This window comes from Lycorma delicatula, chromosome 3 (assembly GCF_047948215.1).
Source record: "Lycorma delicatula isolate Av1 chromosome 3, ASM4794821v1, whole genome shotgun sequence".
Classification (NCBI taxonomy): domain Eukaryota; kingdom Metazoa; phylum Arthropoda; class Insecta; order Hemiptera; family Fulgoridae; genus Lycorma; species Lycorma delicatula.
In genome coordinates this window covers 87,213,906-87,227,610 of record NC_134457.1, presented here as the reverse complement: position 1 = coordinate 87,227,610, position 13,705 = coordinate 87,213,906, and the positions used below count along the sequence as shown (strand labels likewise).

At 30.0% G+C, this 13,705-nt stretch overlaps 1 protein-coding gene across 1 annotated transcript in view; it reads right to left on the bottom strand.

Moving 5' to 3' along the window:
* Nucleotides 1–13,362, bottom strand: part of RPA1 (replication protein A 70) — a 58,987-nt gene extending 45,625 nt beyond the window's left edge. Inside the window, exons 1-4 of the mRNA XM_075360147.1 lie at nt 13,203–13,362; nt 10,384–10,431; nt 6,729–6,928; nt 4,564–4,733 (exon numbers count right to left, since the gene is read on the bottom strand). Of these exons, the coding sequence (XP_075216262.1) occupies nt 4,564–4,733; nt 6,729–6,928; nt 10,384–10,431; nt 13,203–13,238 (454 nt within the window). The 5' untranslated portion in view covers nt 13,239–13,362. The remainder of the gene's footprint in view (nt 1–4,563; nt 4,734–6,728; nt 6,929–10,383; nt 10,432–13,202) is intronic.
* Between the last annotated feature and the right edge of the window lie 343 nt (nt 13,363–13,705).

Here is a 13,705-nt window from a genome sequence, read left to right as displayed (position 1 = left end):
TTAACCATCTTAATTAACACTTAATCATACATGTAAGCACAGTTTAAAGAAAACATATGTTTACTAATATTGTAAATAACTTGTGAAAAATCATGTACAAACCAAATTAAAGCCTGTCACTTTTTTCAAAATAAAAATCCTTTAATCAATAAGTAGAATTTTCGAGTTCAAATTATATATTTTTTACTAAAATATGCATCTTTAATCTTATTAAATAAGCTCCATTATTCTGATGAACAGAGTCAGTCACCTTTAAAACAACTGTAATGTAAGTTATATATTCAAAATATTTTTTTTTTTCTATAATTATAAGGGGATTTACCTACAGTAATTAAATATGTCTATAAATCTGACTAGTGGTTAAAGAAAGATACTTCTAAAGAAAGTAATTTATTTGAAAACATTCCATCATTTCCAATGCTACTGTTAGCATACCATACTGTTAAATGAGGTATATGTAATTCTTCTGTCAAAGGTATTCTTTGATACATCTTAAAAACATGTAATAATGTATTTTAAAGGCTGTCCACAATTGCCTCAGACTCTGTGGAGAAAACAAAATGAGGAATTCTGTCACTCTTGTCATGAAGATTGGTGACAGAATCTTGAACTGTCGTCACAGGCTAAGAAAAAATGTTTAATAATGCATTCTGACACTTTCTTTTTGGAGGGTGAAAAAACGCTTTCGCGTTATGATCGGCCAGAATAAATTAATATTTTATTAAAAAAAAAAAAAAACTAATCTAAAAAATTAAAACAAAAAACATACAACTAATATCACAATTAGAATATAAAAATTTAACTAATAATAAATAGAATTTAACAAAGTCCGAGAGGGGTGTAAAGAGCCCTTTCTAAGATAAAGTAAACTTTCTAAATGGATTCAGTAAACATCTCTTCGAGAAATCATTTTTCTCTTCCGAGAAATACTCTCCCAAATGAATTTTCAGCACTGGATTTTTCACCTTCAAAGAAAATATGTTGATATATTTCCACCCTTCCGATATTGAAAAAAATTTTAATGAGGAAGACACTATTATTCACTACAGTTTGAACAGCATGAAGGTGCATTTGCGTAAGATCAAGCTTCTTAATGAAAGCATGAACTTGTAAATGTAAAAATACATCAGCTAAATAAGCCAACAGCAACACATACTCTTTATTCTGTAAAAACATTGAGGATGTTATTTGTTTACCCTGGAAAAATGTTAATTCATCTCACAATTACAATTATCAAGTTAACACTTTCCCCTGCGATAACCATCCGACTTCTGTACAGAAAAGAAAAGATTTTTCTTTTTGTCCCTTTCATCGCATAATTTAGCTAACAGCCTATTCTGTAATGATTGACTTTTAATCAAATTAAACACTTTTACAGCTTTACATAGAATTTGTTTGAGATTTTCCAGCATATTTTTTATGGCAAGGGCATGTCTGTGAAGGAAGCAGTGTATCCATTCTGTCCTTGATGTAAAAGATGATCTTTTCATTTTTTTCAGTAATCCAATGTTCTTTCCTGTTATTGTCTTTGCACAATCACTAAATACTGCAACAATACGTTTTGTCCAATCTATGTTATGGTTTTTAGTAGTTTCATAAAAAAACATTGTCCTGTTGAATGACCATGTATTGATTTGCAAAATAGCATTTTTTTTTTATTGATCTATCCTTTTTGCATTCATATCTCATAAGAACTGAAAAATATCTGCCACATCTGTTGATCATCAACTTGAATACTACAAAAATTCACTTGCTAATTATCTGAACAATGGCAGACATGTCATTGATTCATTTTGATACTGTGTCTTTAGAAAGCAGAATTTATTTTCTTTTTTTTTATTTATTTCTTCCATGCTTACTAAAACACAATGACCATATCAATTTCAGCTGGGAAGTTGAAATTGCCATTATACGGGGTTTGGACATCTTAGCTACTCTTAATGCTATGAGATAAAATGCTTCAAGTGCACTTTTATCAGAATGGCTGGATTTACAAATAGAAGCTTGTTGATTTCTTAAAGTATGTAATTTTCTTTCAAAAAATTCCAAGGGTTTGCTTTTATGATACGGATGTTTAGTTTCAGAGTGTCTAATTAATTTTAATGGCTTTATGATTCCTTTGGAGAGCACTTGAAAACATGCAACGCACTGTGGCTTTCCATCCAATAAGGTAAAACTACAATTTAAATAACTCTCATAGAACAGTCTTGTCTTTTTATCAATTGATCCACTGGATGTTGAAGATTCACTTAGTTTTTCATAAATTTATTAATTTTGCATAAGAATTTAAATGAAATAAGAAACTAGTAAACTGTACATTAAAAAACTGAAACCTTAGATATTATTATTTTCAATGAAACTTAAATAAAGGCACCAAGCGCATGCTTCATATTTGAAACAAATTGGCATTCTGCAATCCCTTATATCTCTTTTATACTGCTGATAGCACGATGTGTTCAAATGTAAGCGTATTTGAGCATGATGCTCTCTCAGTGAATATTGTGAAAGCAGACCAAATTACAAGCAGGTACACAAGTTGGAACCTGTAAATTGCTCATGTTTGTACACTTCATACATGCATACTCATACCCGTCGCTACCAATGCAGTTGAATAGTTTTAACCAGATTTCATTGGGTTGGTGTTGTCGAGAGAAATATTCATATACATTTTTTACTTTTAGGGAATTGTGGAGCTAAAAAGGTTGAGAATCACTGCTCTAGATTATAGAAATCCTAAACCCATCAGGTTGATCTAGTGGTGAACGCGTCTTCCCAAATCAGCTGATTTGGTAGTCGAGAGTTCCAGTAAAGTCAGTTATTTTTACACAGATTTGAATACTAAATTGTGGATACCGGTGTTCTTTGGTGGTTGGGTTTCAATTAACCTCACATCTCAGGAGTGGTCGAACTGAGACTGAACAAGGCTATACTTTATTTACACTCATACATATAATCCTCATTCATCCTCTGAAGCATTATCTGAATGGTAATTACTGGAGGCTAAACAGAAAAAAGAAAAGTCTATAGATATCCTAAGAGAAAATAGTTACATACTGAGAGGTCTGTAGAACATGCTGGCCATGCCACACCTCCTTTGCAAATCATGTAGCCTAAAACAATTTCTTGTGCTCTGCCAAGAAATGTTCTGTCAATGTGGGATGATGTTGCTCCATTATGTTGGAAACACACCACATTCAACTTGATTCCGTCAAAGCATTTCAAAAGCAAGGAAGAAATTTTGTATCATTATATAAAAATTGATTGTCACCATATGCCCTTCCTTATAAAAGAAATACAGGCCTATGACTCAAAAACTTACCAGAGGATACCATAAAGTTACACATGAACTATGTTATAAGAGTTAGTCCAATATGAACTAAGTTACACAAGAGGACACATATGAAGCTGCTTAGGATTCACATCAGACCAATAATGAAAGTTTTATTTGTTCACTGAGCCCAATAAATGAAAATCTGCTTCATCAGCATGACCACTTCCATCGATAAAAGTTAATAAAACTTGTATAAAATGTCGCTAGATTTGCTTTATAACGCTTAGTTACATCTGGCACCACCATCATTTTATATGAATGAAAGTTCAAATCCTTGTGTAGAATTTTTCTGAAACTGCTGTAGGATAAACAAAGGGCAGCAGTGTGTTTTCTGGTGCAGCAGTGTGTTTTCTGGTTCAGCACTGAGGACTCCTCATCATTGTGTGCCTGACACTGTCGATGTTTGGAGTTCTCAAGAAGTGCACAGAATCTAGAACTTGATTTTTGTTGCAGAAGCACTAATTCAGAAATTGTTATCCACAACTTATCAAACTCTGCTAGGAATGGTACCATGTTGTGGAATATTGAAATACCAACATAGTAATTGCTGTGTAACCACAACCAAATCACTGTTTTTAAAGTACTTAAAACTATGATTGAACAGTGTACAGCAATCCATTCTCCATGGTCACTGAAATCTCAACTGGTATACAAGGTCATAGGCATTTCAATTCCTGCTTACACGTCAGGAGTAGTAACTTATTTTGCTTTAAAAATTGTCAGGTTCCTGTGATTCCCCTGTATTAAATGAAAAGTATATAAAACACCCTTATAAAAATTATTAAATTGATTAGCAAGAACATATAACAAAAAAGCAAAGTTATAGTTCTTTAATAAATAATTTCACATTACTCAGCTACTTTTACTTTGATTCTTTGGAACTGCTGATTTACAATCTGATTAAATGAAGTAAAATATTTTATATAAACTAAATAAAATATAATATATAATGTAGTGCAACTATAATTTATGCATATCATAGATAAAATTTGATTTTGATGGTTAAATTTATCACAATAATACTTGGGAGTATGGAAAAATGATCTCACAGTTTTTCACAAAGAAAAGAGAAGTTGAAGAATTGATAAAAATAGCATCACACTAAAAATGGATAGCCACATATATGGCCATCCATTTATATTTGTTAACTCTCTGAAAAAAAAAAAGAATAAATAAATAAACTGTATGATACTTAATATATATTAGCAATATCATTAAAATAATTTATTTACTTGGACTATTTGCAGGAGTGGAATTTGGTCTCACTTGTGGAGCAGTTACGTTTGTTGTTGCTGGTGCAGGAGTAGGATTTGAAGAATCATATGGAACAGGATTCCCAATAGACAAACCTACTTCATTTCCACGTTGAAGAACTGTCAGATCCAAAATTATCATTACTCGCCTAGAACATTTAAATGAAACTAAATCATTGGACAAACACTTAAGAAAACCATTAAATATACAGCTGAGACAGTATGTTAAAACAGACATCTAGAAAATATCTATAATTTCTGAAGGAAATTTATGATATTAATAGGTTTTTTATTTACTAGTGTTTCAATTCAAAATTATAACATTTTAACTAATTATTTATTAGTGTTCTGATTTAAAATATTTTCAACATTTGAGCATTAGTCAACAACATTCCTCTACAAGAGAGGAACTTTCTTTTCTTGAAAAAAAAAGCTTGGTTTACACATTTCTTTCTAGATGAAAGAAGTTTGAGATTCTCCAGTAAAATAAAAAAAAATTTCTTAAACATATTCTTGAAAGATTTATTGAATATCTACAGAAGATAAATAGCCATTTACAATGTTTATTCAAAATATATAGTACATTGCTAATAATGACTGTTTTTTACCTACATCCATCAATCTTCTATATATATATAAAAATGAATGTTTGTCTCATATGCATTCCTATATCATTCATCTGATTGCAATGAAACTTTGGTGGAGTGTTATGCGCACACCTGCAAAGGTTTCTGAATTAGTTTGGACCCGTTAGAAGGTGCTGGGGTCGAGATATTTTGAAAAATTATATTTATGGTCTGACTTGGCTCATATTCAGAATATGTTACTTACATTGAAATACCTCTGCAAAAATGGACTTGCTAGGTGGTGTTAGTGTCGAGATATTTACGAAACAAATATACTAACAGACTTTCTTCTTCTATATATATATATATATATATATATATACACAAGGCAATGTTCTTATGTGAGTCCACTGTAGACTAAAAAACTACTGGACCGATTTATGTCTGGGTTTTTGCAAAATGGTCTGCATTGTCCGGAGGTTTGAAGCTATTGAAATTCATGGTCTGACCATTAGAAAGAAAGTTAGGGGTTTTTTGAACTGACTACTGTGTTTAGAGAGTAGTTTGAATTAAATGCAATAGGTAGTGCTGTTTTGACCAATTGGATTTATTTAAATTCTGACTTTCATAAAGTGAAAAGTTAAATTTTGTGAAGTTCTGTAATGTCCAAACTTTCAATTCTGTTCATTTAATCTACACACATACACACACCTAGCAATAGCAAAGAATTGCTGGGTCTGCTAGTTTATTATAAATAGGATTATTTTTAACTACTATGAGAGATATGAAACACATTAACATTATGACAAAAAATTTGGCTGCTTAAGATCAATTGTCAAATAACTGTGGTTAAGCAAATAGAAAAGGTTCTAGTAATCAATGTAGAAGTTGTGCAGTGTTATTATGGATGTTGGGCAGATTAACAAACACTGATAACTTGCAATATTGAAAGAAGAGAAAACGATGAAACATATATTAAGTTTACAAAAACTGTTGAATACCTTATCAGACTGATAACCTATAAATAATACAGAAAAAGAATATTAAGTATTTTACTTGACAACGTGTTTTATCTGAAACTGATTGTAATAATTAGGAAAATATAACAAACAGCAAATATGATTGCAAAATCCAATTTTAAATGTTGAGCTTGCAATTTAATTTTTTTCATGATCATTATGGCCTATTAAAAAAAATAAATAAACACGTACTATTATTATTATTAGTTTATGTAACCTAAATGTAAAGTTTATTCCACAGTAAAAATTTTGTAAAATGTCAGCAACTGCAATCATAATATATGATGTAATCCTACAGGAAAAATGTTCCAAAAAATGTATAAGAAAAATGGGTTTATTTTTACTGCTAATGTTTTATTCAGTCTCACATGTTTTATTTAATAATATAAAATACAACGAATAATAAAATGATTTTAAATTGAGGACAGATACATAATCTCAAAAAACAAAAACAATAGTAATATAAAACAATTGTTTAATAAAACAATAGTAACAAGAGAAAATACATAAAACTAATAACACTTAGGTAGTAAAGTACAAATTAAAAATGAAAACTTACTTTTCTCCTCTTCCTTGATTATTCACCATACTAACAATATGTCTGTTGATGCGGACAATTGAATATTCTGTCAATTCTCCACTTTCAACTTTATCATTTAACTGTGTTGCTAACATAGCAAAACTATTCAAATGTACACCATCTGATATAAGTAATCTGTACCTATCTGACGGGCCGGAACCAGTGATCTTCTTATTACCCTAAAAGCAAGAAAATATTTATAACAGTGTATTGTACAGAACAAATGGATAAATCACACATTAAATTATTGCTTAATTAAACATAACCTATAAAAAAACCAATGTTACCCCTATGTACTATTGATATTCATATTATCTTAAAACATTAAATATCAACTAATTAATTTTTATAAACAATAGTGTGGTATGTCTCCACATACCACAATCTTGAATATTCTCACTTCAAGCATTCACACTTTTGCAATAATTAATCAGCACATTAGTTTAGTCTTCCACGGTGATTGCAAACTTCTGAACCACGTGATCAATTAAATCCTTGAAAGGTTTTCATTGAAACATTTTATAAAGGCAAATCTATGGTTAAAACTATAAAAAAAAAAAAAAATGTAGGAAATAGGTGTTTTCGCAATGGATATACTATACATATATTTTTAATTTTTAATTTTCAGAACAGTGCTCTCATAACATCAAAAGTGTATTATCTAATAGATAATGAGAATTATGGCAAACAAAGCAATATAAGATGATTCACTCATCATATTTGATGTGTATCAATCTGTTTTAATTGTCTTCAATTCATATGCAATGTTATGCAGAGTTTCAAAGCTGTAAGAAGTTCTCTTAAAAGATTTCTCACGTTGTGACATATTTCGTAACAACTTTTATTTTGACTGTTGACTGAATGATTAAGTACATTAACACAAATATTCTTCAGAAGTGTACGCAACAGTAAACATATTCTACTTCAATAATTAAATCTTTATTAACTGAACCTTCACTACCAAATTATACTGACAATCCAAATGTACAGTTTTACATGGATTAAACCTGCATCCTGCAGCATCAGAAAACAACTGAGCAGTAAAATAAGACATTATCTCAACTCTTAAAGTACCTAGGGTTCGGGTAATTACCAGATCATATTTTAAAAGTTCTAAACTCATTCAGCAACATTCATATTTATAAAAATATATTGTTACAAATATAAGGAGAAAAAAGATTTATCACATCTTAATCTAATGAATTAGAATTAAATTAAAAATTATCTGCCTACCTGGTGGATCAGAAATACAGCACCAACCAATGTTAGCTTAATAAATAATAGTTTAAAAATTAAAAACAACTTTCTTTATAAACAGCTTAATTTATCACTTTATGTGAGTTTTGATGGCAATGATGACAAAACTGTGAAGAATTAATAACATTATCAACAATAAAATGATAAAAAACTAATTTTGTTATAATTATTTTACTTTACCAATCATTTTGTGAAAATTTATAACAATTTTTCAATATTCAAACTTTTAAATTGTTTCCTTCTTTAAAAATTAGAATTCATTTTTGAATAATTTCACACATATTTCAGAAAGACTTACAAAAACACAATATTTTCATCCAGTTTTTATATTAGTGGTCCATTAACAATAAATACACATATATATTCTTGGAAGATAAAGATTTTGTTGAAAAGAAAGCATACATAAAAACATTAAAATTCTTTTTATAAATTTTAGAACCAAATTAAAAGTTACCAAATACAGTTTTGCAAAAAATTTTTATAAATACATTACAATATACATAAACAATATAAAACAAAATATTATTCAAATCAATATGTGATAATTCAATAAATAAAGGTATGAGTAAGTCAATGTTTTGCTATCTTATATTTCTGAATTCTGTTGGTAGCTAAATAAGTTAAAATATTGCTATGAAATTTTATGGACATGATTTTTTTATAAGTACACTGATATTTTTTTCTTTTTTAATTTTGACGAATGATGACCAAACAAACGTGAACAGTTGAAATAAAATAATGTACAAAACCAAAGAAGCAGCCAATTATGGAGGTGAAGCACTGCTTGAAAGCTCTGCATTTTAAGGATTAATTGATTAAGATACGTGTTATTATTCTTACAACATGGAATTTATAAATGTATACATTATATAAGTTACTTAAAAAAATATAATGATAATTACGCACAAAAATTAATTTTAAACAAATATTAATATAATGTAATAATTTTGGGTGTGCATGTGAGAATATATAAATATTTTGTTACTTACATCATTCCAGTATGGCAGTGAAGTTATAAATTTTGTGGTTGTTAGCATTTATGTTTTCTAAATCTTTAAGTTTTTATTTCTTTTTTCTTTTTTATTTTATGATGTGATTGTAGAATTGTGAATTGGCTAAAGTTGCGGGATACCATGAAAGTCGACTATTAGTTTTATTATTTCTCTTATATGTTTGGTCTTTAAGTTCTTCTTTTATAAATATATATAAATACATTATGTAGAATGACCTATAGGTAAAAAGGCTGGATTGTTATTTTTGGACAGTAAATGCACTGATGGCAAATCCTAAACTCTAAAGCTTCCAATGAAAAAAAGGTATTAATTGACAGTAAAAAGCTTTAACAGGTGATTGCCAGATAATAAATAGCAGAACGTTTTGTTTTTGGAGCATTTAAAAAAGTACTAGCAGTTTATTTCAATAAGTTCTTGAGCTAAATTCCATTCAATCTTTTCCTCTTAGCTAAGATGATGGTGGCATCCTACGTAATGTATACCTGATGTAAATGAGGAATTAACTGAAACTTGTCTGATATTTTACAAAGTTGTATCCTACAAGCTTGTTTGGTTGATTAAACTAATTTTTCCCTTTCTTTGAAAATATAATTCAATACAGATAAATGCAATGTTTAGGTGCATCTGCATACATTTAGAATTATGTTGTATAAACAACTACAAACATGTATTTTTGAAATTCATGTAGCTAAGACTCAACTCAGGCTAGTTTAGTTCTTATCAGTCTGGGACTATTGGGACTAAAGGTACTGTTGGATCTCCAATTCATCAATAATTCTGAATCAACTGGATGCAAGGGCACTCAAATATTGAAGGCATAATAGTCATTCCTTAACCAAGAAAGGTGCAAATTCTTCACTTTTTGTCTTGAATCTGTCTATAGAGTAAGCACAACCTTGACAAAACATTAATTTCTAAATTAGCAAAATAATTTTAGTAAATCCAATCTGTAATGATGATATCCAGTTTCTCGTTTACAAACTTTAAAGGCCTTTCCGATTGTTAATACAAATGAATATACCAAATCTTGAGAAAGTTATAATTTTCTATCTGAACACTGTATAATAGCACAGAATAAAGACATAATAGAGAGAATATAATTTTTAAATTACATAGACAATTTACCTAATGATAATGCTGTCTTTTCTCACAATGTGAAGGCATTCAATAATAAAAAAAAATTATTTTTGCAGTCTCCCTTTTGGGATCTGAGCTAAAGGATAAAAAGAGAACCCAAAAGAGGAGAAGAAACAAGAAAAGAAGGAGGAGGTGCACAAAAAGCCTTACATACTTCAGTGACTTGGCTGAGATCTGTTCTTCCAACATAATCTAATCTATCCATATGTCAAAATTAATACACTTACCAAAATCTGAAGGACAGGACTCATAACTTCCCCTCCACTCATGATGGTCTGAAATACAATGAGATATTATTTAATAATAATAAAAACAATATATATATAATCTTTATTCTGCACTTATATTTTACTACCATACACGACACCATTTTTTTTCAGGTTTGAAATGCAGTATTCTACATACTTTATGGGTAGAGTCTATATACTAATTCAGCACTTTAATTATATAAAACTCTAAATTACTTTATGTTGACAGATAATCTAAATAAGATCTGCAAATAAGGTTCCTGAGAAACTTCGGAAAACTATAATTTGTTCATCCTAACTTTACAAAATTGTGTCTTTGAACAGTATCAACAACACCACTATGAAGGACACTAGATATCTTAAAAAGATCTTCTTGAAATATATTTCACGGAATTAAGAAAATAAGTTGCGATTTTTATCATAAACATTATTGGTTATCTAAAAACCTACAGAAGATTACAGATAATGTAAACAACAATTTAAAGTAATTTTGCAATTGCATTTTAATTTTTTAATTGCAATTAAATTGGGAATAAAAATTAAGGTAATTCTAAGCAATTATTCCCCCAACCTAACTTCTTTCTTTTTTTTAACTTCTGGGACCACCGTTAAGTATTGCTTCAGAGGATGAGATGAATGATTTGTAGCGTGTGTGAAAATTCCATGCGTGATTGGAATTTCTAGATGAAAGGCTGAGACACTACCACCCATGCCATGGAGGCTGGCAACCTAACCTAACCCAATACAAAGAAAATAGTCTTTCTTGTTCTGGTTCTCACAACCAGTAAGAAGAAAGATTTCACATCAAAACATGACTCCATCATGACAGCATCTCTCGTTATCTCACCGAACATGGACATTGCTCTTTTCATTATTTTCCACATGCTCATTCATGTTATCTACAAACTTTCTGGAAAGTTTTTTCTCTTCATATTGACCTCTAACGTAACATACTGCAATATGAAAAAAATTGAGGTAGGGGGAATAATTGCTCAGAATTACCAAAATTAAATCTTAAAAGGGAACACATCAGTAAATAGGTGGTAATTTTATGTTGATAATGGAAAATTATTTTCTACATCATTAAGTGGGCAAACAAGCCACTGCTAACATTCAGTTAGCAGTTAATAGATGGGAAATATAGAGATGCATAGTTCAATTTAAAATTCAACTATGCTCATGGAGTGTGTTGTTGCACGCATGTTAATCACCTTCCTTCTTTGAAAGTGAACTAGCAGCAACAAGAATCTCAAACACACACTGCAATTTGCCCTTTCATTTATTAGTGTACTGAGAGATGTAAACAGGGATCAATGATTTTATGTTAGTTGTATGAGTATCCACCATGAGCAATATTTTCAGAATCCAAACTGCATTACGATTCGGTCTAAGCCATAAGAATAAATTTTTGAAGAATTACTATGTTGTGTATTGCATAAGTAGTATAGTGTGCTGTTGTATACTGTATTTGCTGCATGCAAAATGGCTTTCTGGTAAAGGACATTCAATACATTCCTATTTTTAAACTGAAAAAAAAACATTTATTATACAAAGCATTGTGGTACACAACTGTTCTTATAACTTCAGATACTCAAATGTTGCAAAGCAACAGAACAATGTTGTAGTAAAAGGAGAGATAATTGAATTGAAAGGTCAAATGATAATATAGTAACTCAAGGGTATTCTTGTGGTTTAGTCCAAAGCATAATACAGTCTGAATTCTGAAAAAGTGCTAAGATAATTATTTAAGCACTTTTCTCAACAAACACAAAATGAATCACAAATTTGTAATATCTCTAGAACACTAAAGGAAAGGGCAAACTTATCAAGATTATTACTGAGGATGAATCACAAGTAGCCCTACTGCCAGCCTGAAGCACAGTGCGATTCAAATGTACTGCAAACAATCATCTTCATGCAAGAAATTTAAAATTATGCCCTTAGGTGGTAAGGTTATGTTTGTAGTGATTTGAGATTCTTTGAGTGCTGCTAGTCCATTTCCAGAGAATATAAGTGCTAATGTAAATGTTGCATCAAACTGTGATTTAATTTGAGGATGAATACAGCACAATCATGAAAATGTCAGACTTTCATGACACATTGATCCAGGACAAATTTGACAATTTCTTAAACATCAACTTTACAGCCGTACTTGATGAAAGTCTCTCCTATTTGATCCACTGAAACTCATCTAAGCAGTAAATATTTTGTATCACTCCAAAGAAAATATCATTGTAGTTTTATGGTAGGGGGTAATATCAATTACTACTTGTGTAGCAATTTTTGGGTTGAATATTGTTGATTAAGTGAAGAGGTTAAGAGTAACAATACTGGTAATTATGGTGAAAAATAAAAATGGTTTTCAAATTAAGAATCTCATATTGGTTTTTTTAATTGATATTTAACAAATGATTTCAAACCTTTTTGCGGAATCAGAACCCATGGTAACAAGTGGCATGGGGAAAATTTTTACGTTCAGATTGGTATTCACGGCACTTAAATTTGACACATATCACTTGCTTAAGATCTACTAAACATACACATAGCGGTTACCGATCACAAAAACTTGGGTTATTGGGCAACATAAAAATTAATTCCCTGTCGCTGTAAGCTTACATGGCATTCAAAAGTCCATACAAGAAACAGAAAGAAATAACTTCAGTTTTTATTTTATACTATAGAAATCATTCTATATAAGTAAAACAAATATAAAATCAATTTCATACTACGATTCATATGACACAACTACGCCGATCTACTGCAAAACAAAAAACAATAATGGTGGTAAGATAAATTACCTGTATGGCCCCTTCAGTTAAAGCGGGCGTAGGCATCTTAAACTAATAAATGTTTGGTGTTTTACCGTTACCAAAATTTTCTACAACACACATCTACCTCTCACTTCCAACTGAAATTAACCTACAACAGGTAAATGGCGGGAGGTACACGAACAGTTGTGCCCACTATACGTAAGTAAAAATAAAAAATATATAATTCGTACATGAATAAATCGTCTACTGGCACACTATTAAAACAGTAAAATAAAATAAAATATGCCGTATAAAAGTATAATTTTCTACATAAAGAAATGATTTTATATGTGACTTCTTACGTCGTTACAAAGTAAGTAGCATTTTTGCTAATGGCGCCCGTCTTGAAGTGGCTAATTTCCTAATGTATTGTTTTTCATTCAGAAGTATTGAACTTTGCGGAAGGGCGCTAAGTCAGGCCTCATTATCATTTTAATCAACACATCTAATCTTTTTTAAAAATGACTAATATTTTAATCGCATTAAGATCC